Raw genomic sequence first — 27,711 nt, 5'->3', positions numbered from 1 at the left:
AGAAGATTTAGGTGAGGAAAAGGAAGGAAAATGGGACACTGCTCAGGTGAAGGGCATGAGAAGACCTGAGGAAAGACATGGAGGAGAAGACGGCAGGAAAATTCCATTTGAGACATGTTAACTTTGAAATACCTCACGGGAAATCCCACTGGAGATGTCCAGTAGGTTGCGAGAGACTCCAGGTTCAAGGCTGAGAAAGGTCAGAGTCAGAGGTATAAATGTGAGAGTCATCCGCACCCAGATGGGATTTAAAGCTATGAGATTGGATGAGATCACTTAAAGCAAGAGTGCAGAGCTAAATTTAAAAAATATATTAGGCAGGCAATTCACATCAAAACACAAGCCTGGGTTTGGCCCCCGACAGGGAGCACTTGGCAGTGACAGAAAGTTGAGGCAGACCTCCGAAGACCCATCAAGAGTGAGGGTGGGGGGAGGTGGACTTGGGTGTGGGAGGGGACTTTGGTGCCACCTTTCCGAACGCAATGTAGAATAGTGTGATTACATCCTTAAAAGCACTCTACTCTTTGGCCCAGAAGTTCTACCTTTTGAAATGTACCAAAAAGAAACAACCATGAACATTCCAAAAAGACTAGTGTAAAGGGAATTCTCCATAGTATTATTTATAACAGTGAAAAATGACAAGCGTGTTTAAAAATAGGGAACTGGTTAAATACATTATGGGACTTCCATGTAATTGAATACTGTATGTCATTAAGGCCATATTTTAGAAGTTTGTTTTAGAAAAATGATATAGTATTTTAAAAAATCTCACTAAATTAAGGGAATAAAAGTTACAAGAATAGCATGGCTCTAGTTTTATAGTGTGTAGATGTGTACATTTTAAAAAGCACAAAGTGGGCATGTCTTAGACATCAATAGTAACTGTGGTGACATTTGAGCGCTTGCTATTTTGATCTTGGTGCTTTTCTGATTATTCCACATTTTCTACAGCCAGCACGTGTAGGAAATGCCACAATGAATGTTTGTTTTTAAAACTGCAGAGGTCACTGGTGATGATTGGAGAGTCTCTCCTACTAATCCTTGACTCCAAATTCATTCAGGAATTTTTTTTAAAGTGGCTTCTGTGCCTGTGCGGTGACCATGAGAGGCCCCTCCGCCTGCCAGGCTGTGCTGGCTGCCTGTGGCACATGCCCTCTGGCTCCCCCGGCAGCTCCCTCTCGGGCACTCTGCACTGACTTCACCTTTTTCCTCGTTGCTTGCACTTCTATATTTGTTAGGATTTGTCTGTGATCTTTCTGTTGTGCAATTTCTCTGCCTCGTTGGTATGGCTTTGCAATCAATAGCTGATCTTTTTTGTTAACTGCAGATTTTGGCCTGTGTTTCACTTTTGAGATTAGTAAAGATGTAAGGCAAATTCTTGAGACACATCTCAGTTGTCTTTGCATTTTAGTAATTATTCTCAATGGTTGGCCAGCGGTTATCTATGTCTCTGTATATAGCTAAACCAGTCACAATTAAATTTCAAGGAAAATGTTGAAAAGTCATGCCAAATACTTAATCTCATCTCTACCTTATACCTACTCTTTAGAAGAAATTAATTTTTTTCTACTTAATTGGCTTGTTTTTCACTTAGCAAACTTTAATTCCAATTAACAGTGCTCATAATTCTCTGGCAAATAATACTTCATATCACGACTCTCTAAATATAATTATTTTTCCTCCTTAGAAAGTGGATCTCTTCAGCCTGGGAATCATCTTCTTTGAGATGTCCTATTACCCCATGGTCACGGCCTCAGAAAGAATCTTTGTTCTCAACCAACTCAGAGATGTATGTATGAGATGTTTCAGTGCATCAGTTTCCAGTAACCTGGATCTTAGCATGGACAGCAGAATTCAGTGCAGAGGATTTTTCTGGTCCTTATAATATAGAAAAAGTGATCCTGCTGCAATTATCTGTATTCCTAATAAGTGGAAATCTATCTCTTGCATACCTCCCATGATGAGAAACTCCCCAGTTTTGTTTATTTTTAGAAATCTTACTTGGAGAAATTGCTAAGCTATAGTTACTTTTTAAAAATGATCCTGAGAGGTTTACTCTTAATTTTAAAACAAAGGAAAAATCCAAGAAGTTTTACATAATATCAGTACCGTTACAGCAGTGAGAATGGGTTATAAGGTTAATGGGAATTAACTTTTAAAAATTAAAGGTCCGAGCTGGTGCCTAAAGAAAACTACCGTGACCAAAATATCAGCCACTTGAATTTTTTCCCTCAATTAAATTTCCATTTGTGTTCATGGGATTAATCCTTGCCTCTGTTATTATCCAAACTGAAAGGGGGCTAATGTTAACAGTGTGTGAGGTCAAGGACACGAATTAGAAAAGGCATTAAGATGAAAGCAGAGAGTAAGGTGTGGGTGAGGGTGATTTAGATTTACATATTCATGAGCAAGAGATACTGAGATTCTTCCCCTTCCTTCCTGAGCTGAGCCAGTGCTTTGGAAAACACTTGAATTATTTTACTGCCAGTACAGCGTGGGCGGCTATGTTCATAAAGTAAAGGAGTAAATAAAGCGATTACTGTGCTCTTCCCGGAACTTGAGAATTGTCTTTGATGAAGTGCCTTTCTTTAGTCAAAATTTACCTCATTTCAAGAATATCTAAACTGTCAAGTTAATGTTATAATTAGGGTCTTATTTATCAGAAAGGTGAGAGCTTTGGGGGAAGTAGAGGTTTCAGTTAATGTTTTTCTCTTACTCTGTGTTGATGGTTTGGTGTTTTTGCCTTTTTTCATCTGTGTGTTTAATAAAGCTACTTTCTTGTCTTCTGAAACCATTAGATTTTAAACAACTTGTCCTCACCTAAGGTGCTTCCTATCATCTAGGCTGTCATTTGGTTAATGTTTGTATCAGTATGTATGTACTTGGAAGAATGGCACTGGGTTTCAAGAAGGTGCCACCTCCATCTTCCCCTGTTGGCAGATTTTCATTTCTGTATTTGCTTTTCTTATCTCTGGTGAATGAATGCTTTCACTGTGGCAGTCTGCCAAGCACTTGCTGATTTGAATATGATATTCTTTCAGCCCACTTCGCCCAAGTTTCCAGAAGACTTCGATGATGAAGAGCATACAAAGCAGGTAATTTTCTGATGCTTTAAACACCATCCTCACTCTTGGGTTTTAATTACTATTTTTCTTCTTTTTCAATTAGTAATCTTCTGCCACTCATTCTCTTGTGTCCTGGGAACAATGTAGAGGGAAAATCAAAAGATAAAGCACTTAAAACGTCACTAATCTTGAAACACACCATAAAAATGCCAACGATTGGCACAGAAAATTAACAAACTACAGAGTTCTTTTGTGTGGTTCATTGTGCTTTTGAAGTGCTATTTGGAACCTTGCCTTCCCTGATGGGAAAAAAAAGAGAGAATGCTTTTATAGCTCATTGTTTTAGAGAAAGCTTAGGACTTTAAGAAAAGAAAAATAATTTAAAACTATCATTTTGTTCTGTTTTGTGGTTCAAGTAGTTCAGATTGTGAAGGGGAAGACCACTCTGAAGTTACAGTATTTTAGAGCAAAATAATTTCTCCTCCATGCTATAAATATCTGAATGTGTGTGTATATGTGGCTTGTCATAGGTTAATATTGGCACCCAGCTAGTTAGTTGTTGAGGATTTTTTGGGTCATTTATGTCAATAAAATGTAAAAAGGGCCCCTGTTACGTTGTTACACAGCACCGTGAGCCTATTGAAGTGCAGGGAGGAAAATGACAAATTCAGAAACCTTCAGAAATGAAAATGCACCCACTAAGTGCAAGAAGTATGGTGTCTTTTCTTTGACTGGAAGCAACCACGGGCTTGTCAGGAGGATTCCGGAGCATCATCTGTTGCTTCTCCTCCCTTGTATGCCTGGGTTTTGTTATAGAAATCTGTCATCTCCTGGCTATTGAACCACGATCCAGCAAAGCGGCCTACAGCCACAGAACTGCTCAAGAGTGAGCTGCTGCCCCCACCGCAGATGGAGGAGTCTGAGCTGCACGAGGTGCTGCACCACACCCTGGCCAACGTGGATGGGAAGGCCTATCGCACCATGATGGCCCAGATCTTCTCCCAGCGCATCCCCCCTGCCATTGACTACACCTATGACAGCGACATACTGAAGGTGGGCTTAAGCAGGACTTCGATAGAAAGCTGTATCTGGCTCACAGAAGGATCAAGTCAGTTTCTAATTTTTCATGGATTTCTTTAAGGCCTCCAACATAAATTCTTAATCTGAGGTCTGTGTATGCAAAATGGGTGTATTTGTATTATTCTGGGAAGAACCACACTTTTAATCACTTACTTGAAGGAATTTCTGACCCACCCCCCAGGACATTAGAAGGAGTGCTTTTAGAGACTGACGGGGCCCAGTTGTCCACAACCAGAGACATCAATCAGCTCAGCTACAGATCAGGTAGTCCAGTGGTCGGCAAACTGTGGCTCGTGAGCCACATGCGGCTCTTTGGCCCCTTGAGCGTGGCTCTTCCTAAGCCTTAGGAGTACCTTAATTAAGTTAATAACAATGTACCTACCTATATACAGCTGGTTTCTAAAGGATAGCCAGGTTTAAGAGCTGTCAGTGTTTTCTTTAAAAAAAACAGGGTAAAAAAAATGTATCTGCCCCCACCCCTCTCTGTCTTCTCTGCACTGGGAGCAGCTCCCCTCATCCCCTGAAAATGTGTGCCTGCACCAAGTTTGTCTTCACCCCTCCTTGGTCAGGGGCACCTCTCAGCTGAGCCGGTCACTGTCTGCAGTGGTGCTGACAACCAGAGACAGTGCAGATGAGAGGCTCAGCAGCTTGGCAGCCCACATCCCCTGACCTCGCTTATTTCTAATCGCAGCTTCCAAACCAGTGTCATTTCAAGGGACATCGACACAGCAGCCAAGTTCATTGGGGCTGGGGCTGCCACAGTAGGGGTGGCAGGCTCTGGGGCTGGAATTGGGACTGTGTTAGAGGTTTGCTTGCTCCACGGTGGCGCCGAGAGTCCTTAGGGGGAATGTGTATATTTGACTAGCTCTCTCTGAAGGGCAAATACCAACCTGGTTAAGAGTTTGGACTCTGAACCTAGCTGGCCCTCCGCAAGCAGGACGTGCTGTGAGACTTGTGCTTTCTCTAACCTGAATATGTTCAGAAAGGGACTAACTTGAAATCTCTTCAGTGATCTTCAGAACAAGCAATGTAATGAAAGCCACAGATTAATATTTTAGGTGATCCTTTTTATTAAGCTTTGATAACATTTTAATTGGTCCTATTTTAGGGCAACTTTTCGATCTGTATAGCCAAGATGCAGCAGCATGTGTGTGAGACCATCATCCGCATCTTTAAAAGACACGGTATGTACTTTTGAAAAAATCATATGCCTTCTTAAAAGATGTTGTTTTCATCATTAAAAAGTACTATTGCCCTAGCTGGTTTGGCTCAGTGGATAGAGCATCAGTCTGCGGACTGAAAGGTCCCAGGTTCAGTTCCGGTCAAGGGCATATACCTTGGTTGCAGGCACATCCATCCCCAGTAGGAGATGTGCAGGAGGAAGCTGATTGATGTTTCTCTCTCATTGATGTTTCTAACTCTCTATCCCTCTCCCTTCCTCTCTTTTAAAAATCAATAAAATATATAATTAATTTTAAAAAAAGGTACTATTGCCCTAGCTGGTTTGGCTAAGTGGTTAGAGCATTGGCCTGTGGACTGAAGGGTCCCAGGTTCGATTCCAGTCAAGGGCACATGCCTGGGTTGTCGGCTCCATCCCCAGTGGGGGGTGTGCAGGAGGCAGCCGATGAGTGATTCTCTATCATTGATGTTTCTATTTCTCTCTCCCTCTCCCTTCCTCTCTAAAATCAACAAAAATATATTTAAAAGAAAAAAAGTATTGTTAATGGATTTGGGTGCAATTATATTTACTTTTAAATTAAATTACAAGCAACTGACATCATGTGAAATTAAAGCTTATTTTTACAATCCAGCTTGTTAAGGAGAAACGGATTTTAATATTACAACCTTGCTACTAAAGTACAGCTGGTTTACGGAGTCATAAGTATGACTAGATTGGCAAAGTTAACCTTAGGTGAGCTCTCTAATGAGAATTGACCATAGACTGATGATGATTTCCACAGTCCCCATAGCAGGAGACCCCACTGTCAGGTTTGTGTTCATTTTAACTTGCTTCCTCGGAAAAATGATTAGTTATTTTTTTTCTCATTTGGTTTAGGAGCTGTCCAGTTGTGTACCCCACTACTACTTCCCCGAAATAGGCAAATATACGAGCACAACGAAGCTGCCTTATTCATGGACCACAGCGGGATGCTGGTGATGCTTCCTTTCGACCTGCGGGTGAGGCTGGGCATACTCTGCTGGCATTTCGGATGCCATGTCTGGTCGCAGGGGTGGCATGTCTGTTAAAAGATTACACCCACTAATCTTTTTGTTTTGGGGTGTTTTGTTTTTTTGAGTTTTGTTTTTTTTTTGCTGAACTTAAAATCTAAATGTCACCCTTAGGAGACATATGTTTAAGGAAGTCGTCGGAGTGAGGGCATTACTGGAATTCAGTAATCCTTTGACCCTGTGTACATCCACTTTGTTAATCATACATGTGCTGCCGAAACTGGTTTGGCTCAGTGGATAGAGCATCGGCCTGCGGACTCAAGGGTCCCGGGTTCGATTCCAGTCAAGGGCATGTACCTTGGTTGCAGGCACATCCCCAGTAGGGAGTGTGCAGGAGGCAGCTGATCGATGTTTCTCGCTCATCAATGTTTCTAACTCTCTATCTCTCTCCCTTCCTCTCTGTAAAAAGTCAATAAAATATATTTAAAAAAAAAAAAACATACATGTGCTTTTGGCCCTAGAAACTGAACCCTGCATTGCAGGTGCCATGTCTGAGTCTCGCGGTTGAGCTCTGCTGAATGACCATAGCACATTAACCAGGTCTGCTGAGACAAATACATGGATTTTCTTCTCTATTCCTGGCAGATCTTTGCTAACTTTCTAACATGTTAATGTCTAGAACAACTAAATTCTTATAACAGGAGTGTCTGCTAACCGGTGTACTGCAATCTGCTCATGCTTGCTTTCCTTCAGGTCCGCAGGGTTCCCTTTGACAGCAACACTCTTACCAGTTGTTCACTCATAGGGTTGGCTGCTGACAAGCCCATTTGTAGCACTGTCCGTGCATAAGACAGACACGAGTTTAATACTCATAATAGACAGAAAGCACTTACAAGTAGAGGAATGAGCAAAAGATATAATCAGGAAATTCTCACAAGAAATGCACAGGGCTGATAAACTTCTGAGTGTACCACCTCACTAATAATGAGGAAATATCAAGCAAAATATCAAGCAAAGTCTCCACTTCACCCGTCAGACTGGCAAAAATATTTCAATGAATACCCAGAGATGACAAGGGTGTAGGAAAATAAGTACTTTCATATGTTGCTGATGGGAATATAAATCACTGGACCTCTAGAAAAGTAATCTGAAAGTATTTACTAAAATAAATGTTTTTGTTACACAAACTATACCCTGTGAACCAGGAACTCCACTTTGAGGAGTTGATTTAAAGAAAATACAAATATGTTGGTGTATGAATATTAAAAGGATGTTTTATTGCTATATTATTATGGTGGTCAAAATCTGAAAACTGCACGATTATCTATAGGAAATGGTTGAATAATTTACTATGGAATATCAAAGAGGTATAAGATCAAAATACATATATATGTATCTAGGTATACCCATGTCTATGTTTGATCTGTAGAAATGTCCATAGGATAGTGTTAGGTAGGGGGGAAAGTGTGTTTCAAAGGAACTCTAATATGACCCCATTTTTATTATAAAGAAAGAGAGAAAGTTGCAGGGGGCGAGGTGTCAATTGAGGAAAAAGGAGTCATATGTAAAACTTTAGACAATAAAAAAAATACATTTCATTTTTAAAACTGGGAAAAAAAAGAAATTTAAAAAACAACAAGTGAGTGTATGCACTATATGTTTGCGTCATCTGGTATGTGTGTGGTATAAACATGCCTTCACATGCATGTGAATGACCACAAACACCAGCTTGTTTGTATCAAAATAGAGTGAAGAGTCAAAGAATACACTGAACCTTTGACTGTATATTTCTGGAGAGGGTGTGGAATCAAGGCATTTCCTTTTTCATACCTTTGTTGTGCAGCTTATTGCAATAAAATGTTTTTGCTTTTCTGGTTTAAGAAAAAATTCTTTCATATCTTGGCTTGTTTTTCTTATACAGTAAGTAAAGTGATTTGGGATTTTTTTGAGTAATAAGTGAATCAATAGCATATCAGACATTTGGGCTCTGTTAAAGAAAGGGTGGAAGTACAAACATTTACACAATGATACTTACAACTGGCTGCTGCTTCTCTAGATGTTAGGAGACTAAAGTATAATTTTTTAAACATAGTTCCTTTTCTGTGAGCTGATAGTCAACTACAAAAGATAAAAAGTAAGTACCCTTTAGAATTTAACCCAGTGGTTAACGATGCTCTCAGATCTCTTGGGACAATCTGAAAATGGTTTTACAAGTTTTGATGATTATTAGTGGGTAGTTATTAAGCATTTCTCCTAGAAAATCGGTAGGAAAATCAAGGAATTCATCACAAGAGATAATGCCCATGTTGATTGCATTATCATAAATGACACTCAAAAATCTTCACAAATAACTTGCACTGGTTTTAACTTGGCATAATAAAATTTGGCAGAGTATATTTAACTAAAAGTTAATTTTTCCTCAAACTTAACAACCTAAAAAATACCACAACGAATAAGGCTCACCAACCTTATTATGTGCAGCAGTGGGGTCTACTGCTGACTGACACAGTCAGGAACATTTCAAGGAACATGAATGACAAGCAGTGCACAACTTTGTGAATGTACTAACAACCACAGAATTGTCCACTTTAAAAGGGTTGAACTCTATGGTATATGAGTTATATCTCAATAAAGCTGTTACTTAAAAACTAAAAGGAGTGTGCTAGTTGACACTTCTTGACATTGACCTTTGAAACTTTATTTCTCAGGTTCCTTTTGCAAGATACGTGGCAAGAAATAATATATTGAATTTAAAACGGTAAGAAACTATGAGGATTTCATTTGGTGGATGTGGGGAAAAACCCAGGAAGAATGTTTTATCTTCTGTGATCCTTACACAGTAACGAATTTGGGGTGTAAAGTATTGAGTTTGGAATATGCTCCAACACCCAGGCACAGTAGCCCTTTCTATAAAGTGGTGAGGTCAGTCAGCCTCCTCTTCAGGAGGGAGGTGGCACTTGGGTGGGTACTGAAGCTCCTGCAGTCTGTTCTGTGACTTCCGAATATCCCCAGGCAACATAACTAATTATTTTCATGAATAGTTGCTTGGAAAAATAACATCTGGCTGTTCTTGATGGTCCCTTTTAAAACTTAATTGGAGGGACAAATGGCCAGTGATCCCTGCGTGAAAACTGCCTACATAGGTAACGGAACGAAAGCTGTGAGTAGGGGAGTGGAGTGAACCAGCAGGAGTGCTGCACACCAGGAGCTCCGGGCACTTAGCACCGGGGAGAGTTTCTGTCCATGCAGACACCACAGGGTCTGACACCAGGTCTTCGTCAGCTGGAGCAGTATTGTTGTCAACGAGGCACCCTACTTTAAGGCTCCATTCCCCAAAAGAAATCACAGCTTTGTACATGCTTTTATTCTCAGCTGCAAGTGAACAGTTGGTAGTCATAGTCCTAAGGTGTGGGTATCACTGTAGAAAGCAAGCACTTAAGGTGAAGTTATTTGTGTGTGTAATGTCATCTCTATTTCAGACATGTAATGAAAACTGGGAGTTGGAACGTAGGCCGTAAGGCAAGACTGTTTGGGAAAACCTTCTTTAGGCTTTCTTTGTCATACCACTGATTAATTTTTCATAGCTGTTACCTGTTCAAAATGTCTTATGCATATTTGATTCCAGTAAGCAACGACCTTAGAAATCAGGTTTCTCTCTCCAGATACTGCATAGAACGTGTGTTCAGACCTCGCAAATTAGACCGATTTCATCCCAAAGAACTTCTGGAATGTGCGTTTGATATCGTCACCTCCACCACCAACAGCTCCCTGCCCACTGCTGAAGTCATCTACACTATCTATGAAATCATCCAGGAGTTCCCAGCCCTGCAGGTTCCTTTCCGCATTCTCACATTCTGAGGTTCCCCCACCAGAGTCCTTCATCAGGCGTGGGGTGGGACACCCTGCAGAGCTGCACCCCAGCTGTGCTGACAGTGAATCACTGTCACTAAAGTGACAGAAGAGTTTATGATGTTGCTTTTGAGTTTTACCTCAGGCTTTTACCTCGGCCTTGAAAGGAACAGCCTTTGTTTTTATCTGTTTGTTTTGTTTTGAGGGAAGGATGTTCTTTTTCTGCCTATTCTTCCAAAATGGAAGAAATTAGGCTGATTCCTAGGATGGTTTTTTTTTTAGCACGTTCATAGCCTCTTCAGAGCCCTTGGTGGGTCCCTCCTATACCTGAGCTCTCAACTCCCCAACTTCACTTTTCCTCATGTTTGCATGCTCCCTAGCCACTGCTCTTAGCCCGAGGTTTGGCTCTCAGGCCCTCCCTCCCCATTCCGTGGGCCTGCGCTGTTCACTCCAGCGCAGTTCCTTCTCTTGAAAGACTTCTCTCTACCCAGCCATGGTGTTGGCCCTGTCTCCCCAGGAAGCCTGACTGCTCCCCACTGGTGGACTGGCCCCCTTCCCTTTTCAGCTCTCACTGACACAGACATCACCTGCTCCTTGAGCTGTGTTGGCTGGTAGTTGTTCAGTCAGAGTGTGTGCTCACTTTTGTTTTTTTCCAAATGATAAGAGGAAGTTTATTTAGAAAGTTACAGAGGTGGTAGAAGTGAGCCAAAGGCAGCTGCCGAGGGGGGAATTTGAGGGGAAGGGTAAAGCACCCTCACCCTCGTGCTCCCACAGGCAGAATCGCCCAGGGTGTGCTCCTTTGGGCAGAACCTGTGTGTCCACTTTTCTGCATGCCCTGCTGCACTGAGCTCAGGACGTAGCACATGACTCGGAACGCTCATTAATTGACAAATGTAAGGATAGCTGTGTTCCTAGCCTGTGCTTATAAAGTCAGTTACAACTGAACCAGATCCTTTCCCTCTTGAAGTCTGTGCGAATTTTCTCAGGCTTTTTAACATAGCTGAAGGCCAAAGTACTTTAATGTGTCTAATAAGTGTTAAATGGTATTACACTGTTCGACTACAACAAATGAAAAAAATTATGTGAAAAAATAAGCTAGAAAGTAATATACTAAAATTCAGTCTTTCATGCTCAGTCTTTTCGTGTGTTAGGATCATAAATTGATAGTGAGATCTTAGGTCTGGTCATGTAACTACCTTGCTTTTATAACTAAAATAGTCTCTTTTTTTCGGGGGTATCCTAGGAAAGAAATTACAGTATTTACTTGAACCATACCATGTTATTGAAAGCAATACTCTTACACTGTGGGATCCCAGAAGATAAACTCAGTCAAGTCTACATTATTCTGTATGATGCCGTGGTAAGCATTTAATTACTTTCGCTTGATATTGAAGGATACAAATAGTTCGTGAGCATTTTCTTAGTGATGTAGCTATAACATTGAATTTGAACTTGTATCTCCTTCCCTCATTGCTATAAGGTAAAAGAACCAATTCTCTGATTATATCAACAACTAATGAGCTTTTATTCTGGACTAGTGACTTCCGGGTGTTGTTGTTTTTTTAAGGGTAACTTCTGATTTTATAAAGATCAAATTGTCTTATTTCACTTGTAAGATAATAAAGGTCTTCACTAACTTACTTCTGGAGGCAAAAAAACAGTCCTCACACTTGCTAATAACGACCTTTACTGAACACCCACCCATGTGGCAAGCATTAATCTAATCTTACGTGGGTTAACTCACTCCATCCTCACACATGCTGTAATTATACTTAATTTGTAGAGGCCAAGAGAAGGGAGTATTAACATTGAGGATAAAGACTTATCCTTGCCCTTAGTCCAGCCGTGGGCAAACTACAGCCCGCGGGCCAGATCCGGCCCGTTTGAAATGAATAAAACTAAAAAAAAAAAAGACCACACCCTTTTATGTAATGATGTTTACTTTGAATTTATATTAGTTCACACAAACACTTCATCCATGCTTTTGTTCCAGCCCTCCGGTCCAGTTTAAGAACCCATTGTGGCCCTCGAGTCAAAAAGTTTGCCCACCCCTGCCTTAGTCCTTCCAGCCTACCTATGCTTACCAGCAACGTCACTTATAGGCTTGGGTTGCTGGAATTGGGGGAGAGTGGTTTAAATCTCTGTTGGAGCCTCATTTGCCACCTCTTTCCTGTGAGACCAGGGCAGTGGCACCTCCAGTTCCTCTTCATAATTAGCCACATCATAGTAGAGCCTGAAAGGAAAACACTGAAAATTTTATTTTCTTTAAAGATATTTTTATTGATTTTAGAGAGAGAGGAAGGGAGAGGGATAGAGAGGTAAAAACATCAATTGGCTGCCTCCTGCACACCCCTACCAGGGATTGAGCCCGCAACCCAGGCATATGCCCTGACCGGGAATCAAACCAGTGACCTCTTGGTTCATGGGTCAATGCTCAACCACTGGGCCACACCAGCCAGGCTGAAAAATTTAAATTGTGTGATATTATGAGGCTGGGATAGAAGTGAATGCTTGCTTATCTTTTATAATTTTTTTTCTTGTTAAATATTGTTTTTTATAACAAATAAGAAGCATCTAGGAGATTCAGTAACTAACAGTACCAGACAGTCTCTGGTTAAGGCAGAACAAATAGTGAAAGTGCATAATGGCTTATTGCAGTGGTTCTCAACCTTCTGGCCCTTTAAATACAGTTCCTCATGTGACCCAACCACAAAATTATTTTCGTTGCTACTTCATAAGTGTAATGTTGCTACTGTTATGAATCGTAATGTAAATATCTGATATGCAGGGTGGTCTTAGGCGACCCCTGTGAAAGGGTCATTCGACCGCCAAAGGGGTCGAGACCCACAGGTTGAGAACCACTGGCTTATTTGTTTTTATACACCAAAAGGCTTACCTAACTTTTCTTCCAGCTGGCAGGTATACCTCGAGGCCTCTAACATTACTGTAGGTTTCTAGTGGTTCTTTCCTCCCCCAAAAGGCTACCGCTGTGTAGCAGTGACAGATACAATATGTCAGTCAGACACTGGCCCCAGGGGTCTTTCAGAGGCCTCAGGTCAGCCTTGTTCATATCCCACAGCCACAGCCTGACTGCCAGCGTGGGCTGAAATGCGGAACTTGTCAATCTGTGGTTTTTATCAGGGGGATGGAGATCAGTTGACTCCCTCCCCCACAAACAGAAACGCCCTGGTCAGGCCTGTCCACCTCAGAGTTGCCTCACCATTCAGCAACTTTCCCCTTTTTAATTCTTTCATGTAAGGGTTTTTCACAATTTAAAATAATGTGAAGTTTTATATGAATTGGAAAAAAAACTTTTGTAAATTACAGAATTAACACATCTTTCATGATTAGGAGTAGTTTATCTAAAATGAAGACTGTGCTTAACAGAATTAGCCTGGAAATTGTACCTTATTCAGGGTCATTTGGTCCCTCTCATTTTACCTTTTTCTTCTACATTAGACAGAAAAGCTGACGAGGAGAGAAGTGGAAGCTAAATTTTGTAATCTGTCTTTGTCTCCTAATAGTGTAAGTACCTTCTCATGGTGTTATTACAGCTCTCTGTGAATTTGTGAGACCAGAAAATGTCACCAAATTCTTGTTGCAGTAAGCCGGCAGCACTGCCTGCTGCCTCACAGACGGTTTTCCCCGAGTGTTAATAGGTACCATGGCAACACGGGACTAAGGGAAGAGAGAAACCAGTGCTGTGATCAAAAAAAGCCTCTCCATGCTGCGGCTTAATGTGCTGTAATCATCCTGTTCTTTCTCCATCATCAGAACCCCCTTCACACCCTGTAAAGGCTGCCTGGTGGGCCCTCCTGCTGAGCAGACCTAGGACTAGCTATCCTCTTCTGAAATAGATTCTGTGGGACTAGAATGAGGCACAGAGCTCTGCAGATTAATGGGTATCCACCCATCCTGCAACCTCTCCCCACCAGGGTCTTCTAACGCCTGAGAACTAAATTAAGGCTCTTGCTTTACTGGTACATTTCCTGCTCCTACATTCTTGTGTTTAATCCCGTTAGCTGTGAGGAACATCTCCCGGGGTAACCAGGTTTATTGTATTCTCCCTACCGGCATTAGATTGGGCCCAGATCTTTGGCATAGTCACCCACACTTAACTGAGCTGCTGCGATGCAGAAGACAGCAGGGATTTCTTACATTTTTCTGAATATTTACATAGGAAGAGAGATTTTAAAAACCTTTCCAGAACCCTGTAGCCCCTGGACAGACATGATCCTGTGATCAGCAAAACTCACACATGGGAGAGGTTACAATGTGACTGCACTCGGGTCAGGCAGAGCTAGGGAGAGAATGAGCGAGTCGAGGAGTCTACAGACTGCTTTCAGTTCTTAATTAGGATTGGCCTTTAAAGAGACATGAGGGGACATCTGCAGCATGTATTCACCCTCCGCTCTTTAAAACAGGTTCACAGGGCACACACAGACCACAGTTTAAATGGAAAGTAGACCAGATCAATAGCACTGGGAGTTCTAGAAATTCCACTAGGTTAGATTTTAAATGTTAAATATTGGAGGAGATATTGATGATATGCCAAGTGACCTAATGGCATAGCATTCTAATACAAAAAAACGGTATTTACATAAAACCCCAGACAGGTACACAGCACATGCTTGTGTTCACAAACAGTGGAGTGTATAAATAGCACAAAGAATCTGCTCAGCAGACTGCCCGATCCAGTAATGCCCTACCCGAAGGTTTAAGCCCAAAAGGTTCTTCGAACTAATGTCCCATTTCAGAGCTATTTCACACTTGCACGTGAAAGCTGCATTGGTTGCTAAAGTGTCAGCTTCTTTTCGCTAAATTTCACTGGTCATTTGTGATGATAAGCATTGATTCAAAGTTATGTGTTCAGTTGGTTTAAAATGGAACAATTAGTATCTAACAAAGGCAGTTGGTACTCTCATTATTTAAAAATAGAACTCTAAGCATATTCAAAACAGGAGTAGAAATGCTGCAAAACAGGTTCAAATATCTGGCCCCATCTTATTTTACAAATGAGGCACTGAGGCCCAAAGAGATACTGAGTTGTCCAAAGTGACATGAGTTAGATGGTGATAGGGTGAGGACCCAACCCAGGGGGTATTGACTCCAGTGCTTCTGGTATTTTATTAATGGGGAAATTTAATGTTACAATTATTGAGAAGAAGTTATTAAGAGAAAAAAATTAAATGAGACCATTTTAAAATTAAAATATTTTATCTTTAATAAAGATTTTAACATTTTTATTTTTAAAAAATAATTTATGATTATTGTGTGAAACTATATTAAGCTGACTGTTCATTCAGCTCTCAGTTTCCAGGTGCCAATTTAGAGTTGAACCAGGTTCTGCTTGCCTACAGCCTTAAAATAGCTACAATTTTGCTTCTTAATAATTTCCACTTTAGCTCCGGGACGTTTTCTCTGGTCTTACGATCCCAGTTATTGCCTCCTCACTTGCTCTGTGCCAGCGACTGTGCCAGCTATGGAGAGGTCATCGCTAGCCCCCGCTCTCTCCTGGGAAGAACCATGTATACAGGTGGCAAGAGCTAGGAGCTGGGATCAGGGTCTGAAAGACCAGGAGGCTGCCTGCAGGAGATGACATCTAACTGCCCCCCCTCCCCCCCCAAAGATACAAATAGGAATCGGTCAGGCAGAGGGAGGAGAGGGGATTTCTGACTGCTTTGGTGTGGTATTAGACAGAACAAGTCAGACTTTGCCTTCCTGTCCCCAGCCCCCCCGTTTGTATGGCTGTAGTAATCAGAATTCATGAGAATGAGGATGGAAAGGAAAATAATATTGGCTTAAAAATATAATGGGGGGGCATCTGGGGAGAGGTCAGTGGGGGGAAAGGAGGACTTACATAATACTTTAAACAATAAAAATTTAAATTTAAAAAAAAGAAAGAAAATATAATGGAAGCTCTGCTAAAACCAAACTCTGTTCTGCTGGGGTCAGCATTAACTATGAGTAAGTGTGTGGCTTAAAAATGAACTTGTGAGGAGGTAGGTGCCTGGAGCACTTCTGTGAGGTGCCTTAGAGTTGTTGGAAAAGGATAATCCTCATTTGGGATCGTGGTAAGGGCTAAGATGACCTTCAACTACCAAATCCTCTTCTTGGAGGTATATGTACGAAACCCAGTGCAAAGTAAGTCTTCCCTGCTGTGGACTGCAAGCTAACTGTGCCTCTTTGCTTTCTAGCTGTGTCGACTCTACAAATTTATTGAGCAGAAGGGAGATTTGCAAGATCTAACACCAACAATAAATTCATTAATAAAACAGAAAACAGGCGTTGCCCAACTGGTGAAGTATGGCATAAAAGATCTAGAGGAGGTTGTTGGGCTGTTGAAGAAACTTGGCATAAAGTTACAGGTTTGGCAATTGTTTGATTCTGGCGGTACAGATTTGTAGCGTTAATAACATTACAAGAGGGAAATGGGTTTTATTGTATTAATGCTAATAAGTGTTTTATTGTCCCAGAAGATCTGTGCTTTCTACATTTTGCAACATTTGATACCTAGTAATAATTTTGGCTTCAGTCAGAATTTCTGTGCAAGCATCACGATTCCTGTTGTGCAGCAATTCTTACTGTCATTTAGCCTCAGAGAAGACAGCAGTTTCTCTTACTTGGTGGGCTGTAGTGAAACAGACTTTGTACCAGATCTTACTGAATATTTGCTTTATGCTAAATAGATTGTTCTGATGGAAAACAGTGCCTTTGATACGGTTGTGTGATTTCGCTTGGCAGGTCTTGATCAATTTGGGCTTGGTTTACAAGGTGCAGCAGCACAGCGGGATCATCTTCCAGTTTGTGGCGTTCATCAAACGGAGGCAAAGGGCTGTCTCTGAAATCCTTGCAGCTGGTGGCAGATACGACCTGCTGGTGAGGGCTGTCCCCGGATTTGTTGATCTGTTCTGGCTTAATTTCATTTATTCCTCAACTTGTTATTTTGAACATTTTCAAACCTACAGAAAAATAGAACCAGTAGTGTAGTTGAACACCTGTATATCTTTGTTGATTTACCTCTGAGTACAGGTTTTGTGTGTGTGTGTGTGTGTGTGTGTTTTATTTTTTTATTTTAGAGAGGGAGGAAGGGGGAGAGAGAAACATCAATATGAGAGAGATACATCAATCAGTTGCTTCCCATACACACCCGGACCAGGGATCAAACCCAAAACCTTCCAGTGCACTGGATGACGCTCAGACCAACGGAGCCACACCAAGCTAAACATATCTTTCATCTAGGATAGAAATGTCTTATGAACCACTCTTGTAATGTTTGTAAACTTTTATTTTGAAATAATTATAGATTTACAGGAAGTTGCAAAGATAGTACAGAGAAGTCTATGTAACTTTTACCTAATTTCTTCCAGTGGTTAAACCTGGCATAATCTAATAAAATGTCAACACCAGGAAATGGACATTGATTTACTGTATGTGTATAATTCTGTGCCATTTATTCACGTGTAGATTCCCACAACCACCAAGTGCAGAAACCTTCTCTGCCTTTATGTCCCTTTACCTCATCCCCCATGTATCATGTGATTGTCTTAAATACTTTCTCTGCATACATTGAAATCCATATCACAAAGTGTTATGCTTATTACTTTGTCACACTGAGAGACTCAAGAGAAGAAGGAAGTCTGTTGTATTTCTCCAACATTTCTGGTTTCTCATGAAAAATCAGCTGTTATTTGAATTATCTTTTTCACTATAGGAAAGGTGATTCTCAATGGTTTTAAAGAGTTGGGTTTTTTGTCTTTAGTTTGAGGTTTATTTATGATGTGTCTTGGCTGTAATAGGGCAGGTATTGTCTCAAAGTTTTCTGTCCTGTCGGGTTGCCTCTTGTGTGGTCTTTTAGCCAGAAAAAGCAGGTTTTCATGAGGGCTTTTCTGTTGTTTTTCCTTGGCATGTCTGGGTTGCCAGTTTCTCTGGCCCCCAATTCAGGACATATGAGGCAAAGACCAAACCCAGGGAACTAGCCATGTGTCATGTGGTTTCTGGCCAGTCTGCTGCCTTCTCTTCACTTCAGAATCTTCTTATGTTTGTTTTATGTAATGTCCAGGATTTTTAGCTGTACTTACCAGGAAGAATAGGGAGAAGTGTACTTATCCATTTTGGGTACAGAACTTATACGTTGCCCTAGATCCGTGGTCGGCAAACTGCGGCTCGCGAGCCACATGCAGCTCTTTGGCCCCTTGAGTGTGGCTCTTCCTAAGCCTTAGGAGTATCCTAATTAAGTTAATAACAATGTACCTACCTATATAGTTTAAGTTTAAAAAATTTGGCTCTGAAAAGAAATTTCAGCCGAAACCAGTTTAGCTCAGTGGAGAGCGTCGGCCTGCGGACTCAAAGGTCCCAGGTTCGATTCCGGTCAAGGGCATGTACCTTGGTTGTGGGCACATCCCCAGTGGGAGATGTGCAGGAGGCATCTGATCTTTGTTTCTCTCTCATCGATGTTTCTAACTATCTCTCTCCCTTCCTCTCTGTAAAAAATCAATAAAATATATTTTAAAAAAAAAAAGAAATTTCAGTAGCTGTACTGTTGATATTCGGCTCTGTTGACTCATGAGTTTGCCAACCACTGCCCTAGATGGTTTGGCTCAGTGGATAGAGTATCAGCCTGCAGACTACAGGGTCCCAGATTCGATTCCGGCCAAGGGCACATGCCTGGGTTGGGGGCTCGATCCCTACTCAGTAGGGGACATGCAGGAGGCAGCCAATCAATGATTCTTTCTCATCATTGATGTTTCTCTCTCTCTAGTTCTCTCCTTTTCCTCTCTGAGATAAAAATATTTTTTAAAAAGAACCTATATATTACATTTTAAATTATATAGTAATATAAAATAAGTAAAAAGAAACAGGTAGAATTAATTTTAATAATGTGGTTCATTTGATACAATATATCCAAAGTATTATTTCACCATGTAATCAAAATTTTTAAAATTGCTAATGAACCATTTTACTTTTTTTTTATTCTGAATCTTTGCAGCCAGTGTGTATTTTACATATAGCACATGTCAGTTCAGATTAGCCTTATTTCAAGTGCTTAAGCCACATATGGCTAGTGACTGCCCTGTTGAACAGTACAGTTATAGGTGTAACATTTACTTAAATTTGCATGTGGGCTTTCTTCTGTCTCTTACACACACACACACACACACACACACACACACACACATGCTTGTGCGTGCGTGCCTTTTTGTTGAACCCTTTGATGATAAGTTGCTGGGAGTGCATGCACTCTAATCATTGCTTTGCCCATAATTGCAATTTCTTCTCTCTTTCGTAACCAGAACTGTGTGTCTTTCTCTGCAGATTCCTCAGTTTAGAGGACCACAGGCTCTGGGGCCAGTTCCCACTGCCATTGGGGTCAGCATAGCAATAGACAAGATATCTGCTGCTGTCCTCAACATGGAAGAACCTGTAAGTACCAGCTTTGCCTCCCAGTGTGCCTTGAGTCGTCCTTCATTCCGTAGTCATTTACATGGAGCTCAGATGTGGCAGTGATAGATTATCTTTGCCATGATAGACAAGTCAAAAACTTGGTGTTGAGTCCTTGCCTTTCAGTCCTTAGCCTCTCACCGGGGAACCTCAACAATCCATCCTTCCTCTCCTAGCCTCACTCTTCATCTGTAATGAGCTCTGTGGGTATGAGGTGTTATTGTTGTTAACAGACTCATATCAGAACCCCTTGTTCAGAAATCCTTCAGAGCTAAAAATGGTTCTTTTTCCTTTGTGTTTCAAGCAAGACTAATTTTCCTAGAGGGTAGTTTTGAAATAATATCTATCCTAAAAGACAAGCATTAAAGTTTTTTTACTGTGCTATTTACTTATATTACTATGTAATTTTGAAGTAAAGGCTTCCACACATATGTTGCTGTACAAGATTTCAAAATGCCTGCCTTCATGTGAGTGCTGCTTCCCTCCTGGTGCTGGTCCCCTACATGCCTGTAGTCTGCCCCTTCTAATGTCATCACTCTATTTCTGATCCAGGTTTCAGTAAGCTCCTGTGACCTCCTGGTCGTAAGTGTTGGCCAGATGTCCATGTCCAGGGCCATCAACATAACCCAGAAACTCTGGACGGCGGGAATCACAGCAGAAATCATGTATGACTGGTCACAGGTAATGAGGCACAGTGAATGGAATGCAAACAGTCATGGCTTCCATGGGAAGTCATCCTCTACCACTTTGGGTTCTCAAACTCTATCTCTGAGGTTACAGTTGCTTCCTGGATTAGTTTCTGATGGCAGCAGTAATAAATCACCACAAACTTGGTGGCTTAAAACAACACAAGTTTATTAGCTTACATTTCTGGAATTCAGAAGTCTGAACAGTATTAACTGGACTCAACACAAGGCGTCGATAGGGTTATTACTTCTGAAGGCTTTGCGGGGAGAGTCCTTTCCCAGCTCTTAGAGGATGCCTGCATTCTTTGGCTCATGGCCCAATCCTCCATCTTCAAACATGGCAGAGTAGCATCTCCTTTCCTCTCTGAACTATGCTTCTGTCCTTACGTTCTCTAACTCTGACCTCCCTGTCTCCTTCTTATAACGACCCTTGTGATTACTTTGGGCCCACCCAGATAATCTAGGATAATCTCCCTATCTCAAGATCCTTAACGTTAGCACATCTGCAAAGTCCTTTGTGCTATAGAAGGTAATATATTCACAGGTCCTGGGGATTAAGACGTGGATGGACACCTTTACAATCCATTATCCACTGTACCACACTTCCCAAGGGCATTCTGTGTTTAGTGTGTTTGTAGCTTTGTATCCTCAAACCTCCCATAGCTGACTGAATACTTGCCTACCCTTTAGAACATGGGGCCTTTAGATAATTAACTTCTTACTGCCATGAGCAGATCACAGAAAGGGTTGTACCCCTAGGTGATCGTTCAAGGTGTACACGTTTACCCACACTCAAGGTGCCCCAGAGCCTGAAGAGACGCCTGGGGAAACAGAGCCCCCACCCGCCCTCCTGCTCCTTTCACATCACCTGCCCAGTCATTTATGAAGCTGCTGTTGTCCATTTTTGTGTTATATAAAAATTCATGTCAGAAGTAGGCTGAGCAATAATATTTTTATTGATTTCAGAGAAGAAGGGAGAGGGAGAGAGAGAGAAACATCAGTGATGAGAGAGAATCATTGATCAGCTGCCTCCTGCACGCCCCAAACTGGGGATCAAGCCCGTAACCCAGACATGTGCCCTGCCAGGAATTGAACCATGACCTCCTGGTTCATAGGTCAACACTCAACCACTGAGCCACGCCGGCCAGATGCAATAATTTTGTTGTTGTTCAGGTGCGATAATTTTTAGTCATTTTCCAGAGCAGTATTTCTTTCATTTGTTAACTTGTTTTATAAATTGTTAGAGAAGTGCTCTGTCTTACGGTAAAATATAAGCCCAGTAATGTGACTTCAGTCCTGCAACGTGACATCCCCCTGCAGGCTTCTCTCCTCTGATGTTCTTTGTTTTATGATTCAATTCTGCTTTTCGCTCTCCACTATTTCTTTTATTGCCTTCGCTTTCCTCAAAGGCCTTTTCTGTGTGTGTGTGTGTGTGTGTGTGTGTGTGTGTTTGTGTGTGTGTGTGTTATAATTTCTGGCACCTTCCCTCAAGATTTGAAGCTTCTGAAAACCTCTTACTGTATCCTGGCCACACTGATTGCCCATGGACCCTTAGAACAATAGTGAAAGTAATGAAAAGAGGTCTTATTCCTCCCTTGAATTCTGCTTAATATTTATAACCCCTGAAGTCAGCATGTTCACTTTGAGAATACAATGGAACACAGTGTTTTCATTCTTTTTAATTCCTTGAAGCGGCTCCCGGTGCTCTCTGTTATTTCATACACTGTTTATTTGTTTCAGTCCCAAGAGGAACTACAGGAGTACTGCCGACATCATGAAATCACCTATGTGGCCCTTGTGTCAGATAAAGAAGGAAGCCATGTCAAGGTAAAGACCAGAGAAAATCTTTCACAATTCTAGATTTCCAAAACTCTGTTAACTGTGGAACACCCAACTTCCCACCTGCCTGTGGGTGGAAATCCATTATTTTGTTCTCCCTCTGAATTGCTGGGCTCATTATTGGAGAGAATCATCATAATAAAAGGCTAGAGGCATCACGACTGCAACGACCAAACAACTGGTCACCATGAGGTGCATGGAGCACCTCTCGGGACCTCCCCCTACCCCCTTCTCACCCCATCCCAGGAACGCTGGCAGCATAGGCAGAGCATCGTGGCGTGCTGGCAGCATCCACGGAGCTTGCGAGGCATCGTGGGGTGGCAGACATGGCCCTGATTGCAGGCTAGGCTTAGGGGACCCTACACACGCACGATTTAATCGTGCACGGGGCCTGTAGTATAAAATAAGAAAGAGAGACTCTGAACACTTCCTTAGCGCTTAAAAAAAACGGTGGCCGTAGTTTTTTCCTAATTTTCTTCCCTTGTTTTCTTTTTCCATCCAAGAAAATAATAATAATTAGAGGTGATACTGCTGACTGGCGTATTCTCTGGCTACTTACTAACCAGTTTTACTGTATTGCATGTAACTAAAAATGCTCAAACTGAAACAACCTCATAACCTTTATTTCTTTTTTTAAAGGAAAAAAACCAAAATCAACATTTTTCTCCTTGTTTTTCTCTTATAATGTCTTTGTCTAGCTTTAATATGACAGTAATATTGGCTTCATAGCCGAAGCCGGTTTGGCTCAATGGATAGAGCGTCGGCCTGCGGACTGAAGGGTCCCAGGTTCGATTCCGGTCGGGGGCATGTACCAGGGTTGCGGGCACATCCCCAAGAGATGTGCAGGAGGCAGCTGATCGATGTTTCTCTCTCATTGATGTTTCTAACTATCTCTCTCCCTTCCTCTCTGTAAAAAATCAATAAAATACATTTTAAAAAAAATATTGGCTTCATAAAATGAACTGGACAGTGTTCTCTCCCTTTGTGTTTTCTGGAAGATTTGTTTAGAATTTGTATTATTTAATCCTCATTTATTTGGTGAAGTTCACCAATAAAACCACATGGGCTTAGATATAGAGCTATTCAGGTTGCCTCTTTCTTCATGAGTTTTGGTAGTTTGTATCTTTCCTAGAATGTTTCCATTTCATCTAAGTTTCCAAATATTCCCTATTCATTTTCACTATCTGTAGGATCTGTAGTGATATCCTCTTTCATTCCTGACATTTGTAATTTATGTCTCCCATCTTTTTTTTCTTGATCAGCCTGACCAGAGGTTTATCAATTTTGTCTTTTCAGAGAACCAGCTTTTGATGTCTGTGTTTTCTCTATTTTTTATCTGTTTTCTATTTTATTGATTTCTATTCTTTTTTTTTAACCTGCTAATTTTAGATTTAGATTATTTTCTAGTTTCTTCTACAGAACTTTACATCAGGCTTTGATAGACTACAACCTACATACAGGCCAGAGCCAGCCCACAGCCTGTTTTTGCATGGCCCGTGGGCCAAAAACCCTTTTTATGTTCTTTGTTTAAAAAGAAAAAGTGTGACAAAGAGTGTGTGACCTGCAAAGTTGAAATGTTTACTATCTAGCCCTTTACAGGAAAAAAAAAAATGCTGGCCACCTGGTATAAATTTCACTCTGTATACTGCATTAGTTGCATACCATTTATTTAGTACTTTTTTTTTCACTTAGTTCAGAATATTTCTAATTTCCTTGATGATTTCTTCTTTTATCCATAAGTTATTTAGAAGTCTGTGTTTTAATTTCCAAATATTTGGATATTTTCCAGATATATTCCTTTAACCATTTTTAGTTTAATTCCTTTGTGACCAGAAATCATACTCTGTGTGATTTCAGTCCTTTAAATAATGGTCTGTTATTGTAAATGTTTCATATACACTTGAGAAGAAGGTGTATTCTACATTGTTAGGAGGAGTGTTTCATAAACATCAATTTGTGCATATTAGTTGATACCATTGCTTAAATCTTCTATATCTTTCCTAACTTACTTGTCTGTTTGTTCTATCAGTTACTGAGGAGCATTGATCTCCAGCTGTAATTGTAGGTTTATCTATTTCTCCTTTTAGTTCTATCATTTTTGCTTCGTGTATTTTGAAACTGTTATTTGGTGAATACACATTTAGGATTTTATATCTTCTTGATGAATTGATCTCTTTATAATTATGAAATGTTCTTTATCCCTGGTAATATTTCTTATTCTGAAGACTTTTGTTTAGTATTTGCGTGGCTTATCATTCTCCTTCTATTTGTGTCTTTATATTTAAAGTAGGTTCTTTACTAGTAGAGACAGTCACTAGTTGAGTTTTGCTTTTTTATCCAGCCTTATAGAAATTGGTGTGGTTAGACCACTTATATGTAATGCAATTACTAAAATGATTGAGTTTAAAACTACCATTTTACTATCTGTTCTTTTTCCATTTTTTTTCTGTTTTCATGTCCTCTTTTAAATTATTTTTTATTCCATTTTATCTCTACTATTGGTTTACTGACTATAATTCTTTGTTTTTGATGGGATTTTTTAGTGACTTCTCTTGGGTTTATAGTACACATCTCTAACTTACCACACTGTACTTTCAAAAAATATCATGCACCTTCACATATATCACAACAGAATATCTCCATTTCCTCTCTCCCATTTTATGTGCTATTGTTATCTAATGCTTTTTTCTACTTATGTTATAAATCCCATTGTTAATATTTTGGTTTTAATTAGTTAGTTATCTTTTAAAGTGGTTTTTAAATAAGGGGAAATATCCTTTATATTTACTCACATATTTACCATTTCTGGAACTGTTTATTCCTTTGTGTTAAGCCAGATATCATTCTGATTTAATTTTCCTTCTGCCTGAAGAACTTCCTTTAATATTTCTGGTTAGTGTAGGTCTGCTGGCAATGAATTCTCTCAGCTGTTATTGGCCTGAAAAAGTCCTCATTTCACTTTCATTTCTTTTTCTTGTTTTAAGTCATCACCAGAGGACACGTTTTTGAGAGAGAGAGAAACATTGATCGGTTGTCTCCTGTTTGCGCTGCCACTGAGTTTGTGCCCTGACTAGAATCAAACCCGCAACCTTTTGTTATGTGGGGATATGCTCCAGCCAGCTGAGTCACCTGGCCAGGGCTCACTTTCATTTCTTAAAGTTATTTTTGCTGGTATAGAATTCAAGATTCATAATTTTTCTTTTTCCATTTTGAAGATGTGTTTTATTGTCTCCTAACCTGGTTTAAAATGTTTGCTTTGATCCTCTGAATATAATGTGTCCTTTTTTTCCTGTCAGCTTTTAAGATTTTTTTGTCATTGGCTTTCTGCGATTTGAATATGATGTGCTGCCGTGTGGTATTCTTTGTTTCACGGGGCTTCTTTGACCTGTAGATGTATAGTACTTACCAAATTTGGAAATATTTTAGACATTATTTCTTCAAATTTTTTGTCCCTTTCCCTCCTTTACTTCTGGGACTCTGATTATAGTATATTAATTATTGATATTGCCCCACAGCTCAGACTCTTTTTTGTTTTATTGTGTGCCCTCCTCACCCCGCTTTATTTTGAATGAGTCCCTGATCTTTTCTGCAATCTCGAATCTGCTTTTAATCCCATACAGTACATTTCTTATTTCAGATATTGTATTTTTTTTCATCTGTACAAGTTACACTGTGTTTTTTTTAATGTCTTCCATTTCTCTCATTGTGGTTCTTATTTGGTTTATATTCTTTATAAGATTTTAAATGGGTGTTTTAAGGTATTTGTATACTAATTCCATCATCTCTGTCATTTCTGGGGCTATTTCTATGTATTAATGTTTCACTTGGTTATGAGTCATATTTTTTAGCACTTTGCATTCCTAATAATTTTTATTGGTTGTTGGACATTATGAATTTTACATTTTTGGGTGCTGGGTTTTCTTATGCTCCCGTAAGCTCTGTTGACCTTTGTTCTGTAATGTAGTTAGGATCTTTGGATTCTATTTGATCCTCTCCAGGCTTGATTTTAAGCTTTGTTAGGGCAGATTCAGGGCAACTTTTAGTCTTGGCCTAAGTTAGTCCCTAGCAGTGCCCTTCAGAGGATTCTGCCTCATGCACTATGTATTATGAGATCTCTCTACTCTGGTAAGGACAAGAACTATTCCCAGTCCTGTGATTCCAGAAATTATTATGCCTACTTATTTCTGGTGGTTATTTCTTCAGCTGTGGATGGTTTCCTGTCACCCATGCCAGGTCAGTACCTCTGCCAAAGATGTGAGTGGAATCTCCTGCAGAGCTTCAGAAATATTTCTCTGTGAGTGTGTGGCTCTCTCCTCTTTGGTCATCTGTCCCACAATTTGTAGCCAACTTGGCCTAAACTCCAACTCAGCAAGACTCCTCTCTCTGTTTAGGTACCCTCCCTGGCACTGCAGTCTGCAAACTTCTTCAACACAATAACCTGGGCCCCTTGTAGGATAATAGTCCTCCACTGCTTATTGTCCAATGTCTGAAAACCATTGTTTATGTTTCATCTGGTTTTCTAGTTTAAGGCAGAAGGGCAATTCTTGTAGTAGTTAATCCTTCATGGACAGATTTGGAAGTCCCCACTGGCAGTCTGGTTGTTAGTCACAAAACCATCAGTTACCCTACGTTCCACTGATCAGGCCTCATCTAGAGCAGTGACTGCTCCTGCAGTATTACCAGGAGATGACTGTCTAGCCCAGGGGTGGGCAAACTTTTTGACTCAAGGGCCACAATGGGTTCTTAAACTGGACCGGAGGGCTGGAACAAAAGCATGGATGGAGTGTTTGTGTGAACTAATATAAATTCAAAGTAAACATCATTACATAAAAGGGTACGGTCTTTTTTTTTTTTTTTTTTTTTAGTTTTATTCATTTCAAATCCGGCCCGCGGGCCGTAGTTTGCCTACGGCTGGTCTAGCCTCTGCTGATAATTCCACTGTCATAACACACTGCTGTTATGGTTAGCACATTTTAGAAACTTGACTTAGAATCTGCTTCCCAATAGGTACAATCACTGGTCCTAGTTCTACCCTCTGGAGTAGTTAAGGTAACCATTCTAATTTTTCCTGCTTCTCTCAGCTACCTTCAAATAAATTTTAGGAGTCAGCTGCCATGCCACTTTAACTGTCCTCTGTTCTGGTGTACACATTCCAGTTACTGAAGCCTTTCCTCATCACATGGTTTCCAGATCCTTGACCCTCTTAACCTCCTCTAGACATACTTCACTGTGTCACTGTCTGCCTTTAAATGTGATACTAAAATTTTACAGAGTGCTCTAAGCATGTTCTGATTAAAAGGAAAGGGTCTGTGACCTCCCTCCATCCAGATACCATATTTCTCCTAATACAGCCTACAAGTAAATTCTTAGCAACCATATGGTTCCTTTGGCTCATACTGAGTTTATCATCAACTAAACCCATTAGGCTTTTCACAGTTATTACCAGGTCTGGCTGGCCTTCCACAATGAGGCTTTAATATTAGGACTTCATATTTATCTCCATTAAATATGATTTTGTTCATTTCAACATTGTTCCAGCATCTCCAGCTCTTTTCAGTCTTGATTCTGCCTCTATTAATGAT

At 40.6% G+C, this 27,711-nt stretch overlaps 1 protein-coding gene across 1 annotated transcript in view; it reads left to right on the top strand.

Annotated features, from left to right (window-relative positions):
• Window positions 1-27,711, top strand: part of EIF2AK4 (eukaryotic translation initiation factor 2 alpha kinase 4) — a 112,558-nt gene that overhangs the window by 71,347 nt on the left and 13,500 nt on the right. Inside the window, exons 20-33 of the mRNA XM_006778168.2 lie at window positions 1,688-1,789; window positions 3,042-3,095; window positions 3,882-4,118; window positions 5,254-5,329; window positions 6,202-6,323; window positions 9,023-9,072; window positions 9,977-10,145; window positions 11,407-11,523; window positions 13,623-13,688; window positions 16,361-16,531; window positions 16,908-17,042; window positions 19,479-19,586; window positions 20,157-20,285; window positions 22,031-22,117. Of these exons, the coding sequence (XP_006778231.1) occupies window positions 1,688-1,789; window positions 3,042-3,095; window positions 3,882-4,118; window positions 5,254-5,329; window positions 6,202-6,323; window positions 9,023-9,072; window positions 9,977-10,145; window positions 11,407-11,523; window positions 13,623-13,688; window positions 16,361-16,531; window positions 16,908-17,042; window positions 19,479-19,586; window positions 20,157-20,285; window positions 22,031-22,117 (1,623 nt within the window). The remainder of the gene's footprint in view (window positions 1-1,687; window positions 1,790-3,041; window positions 3,096-3,881; window positions 4,119-5,253; window positions 5,330-6,201; window positions 6,324-9,022; window positions 9,073-9,976; window positions 10,146-11,406; window positions 11,524-13,622; window positions 13,689-16,360; window positions 16,532-16,907; window positions 17,043-19,478; window positions 19,587-20,156; window positions 20,286-22,030; window positions 22,118-27,711) is intronic.

The sequence above is a fragment of the Myotis davidii genome, unplaced genomic scaffold (genome assembly GCF_000327345.1).
Source record: "Myotis davidii unplaced genomic scaffold, ASM32734v1 scaffold46, whole genome shotgun sequence".
NCBI lineage: Eukaryota > Metazoa > Chordata > Mammalia > Chiroptera > Vespertilionidae > Myotis > Myotis davidii.
The sequence above is the reverse complement of the archived record's forward strand: the minus strand, read 5'-3'. Positions and strand labels throughout refer to the sequence as shown.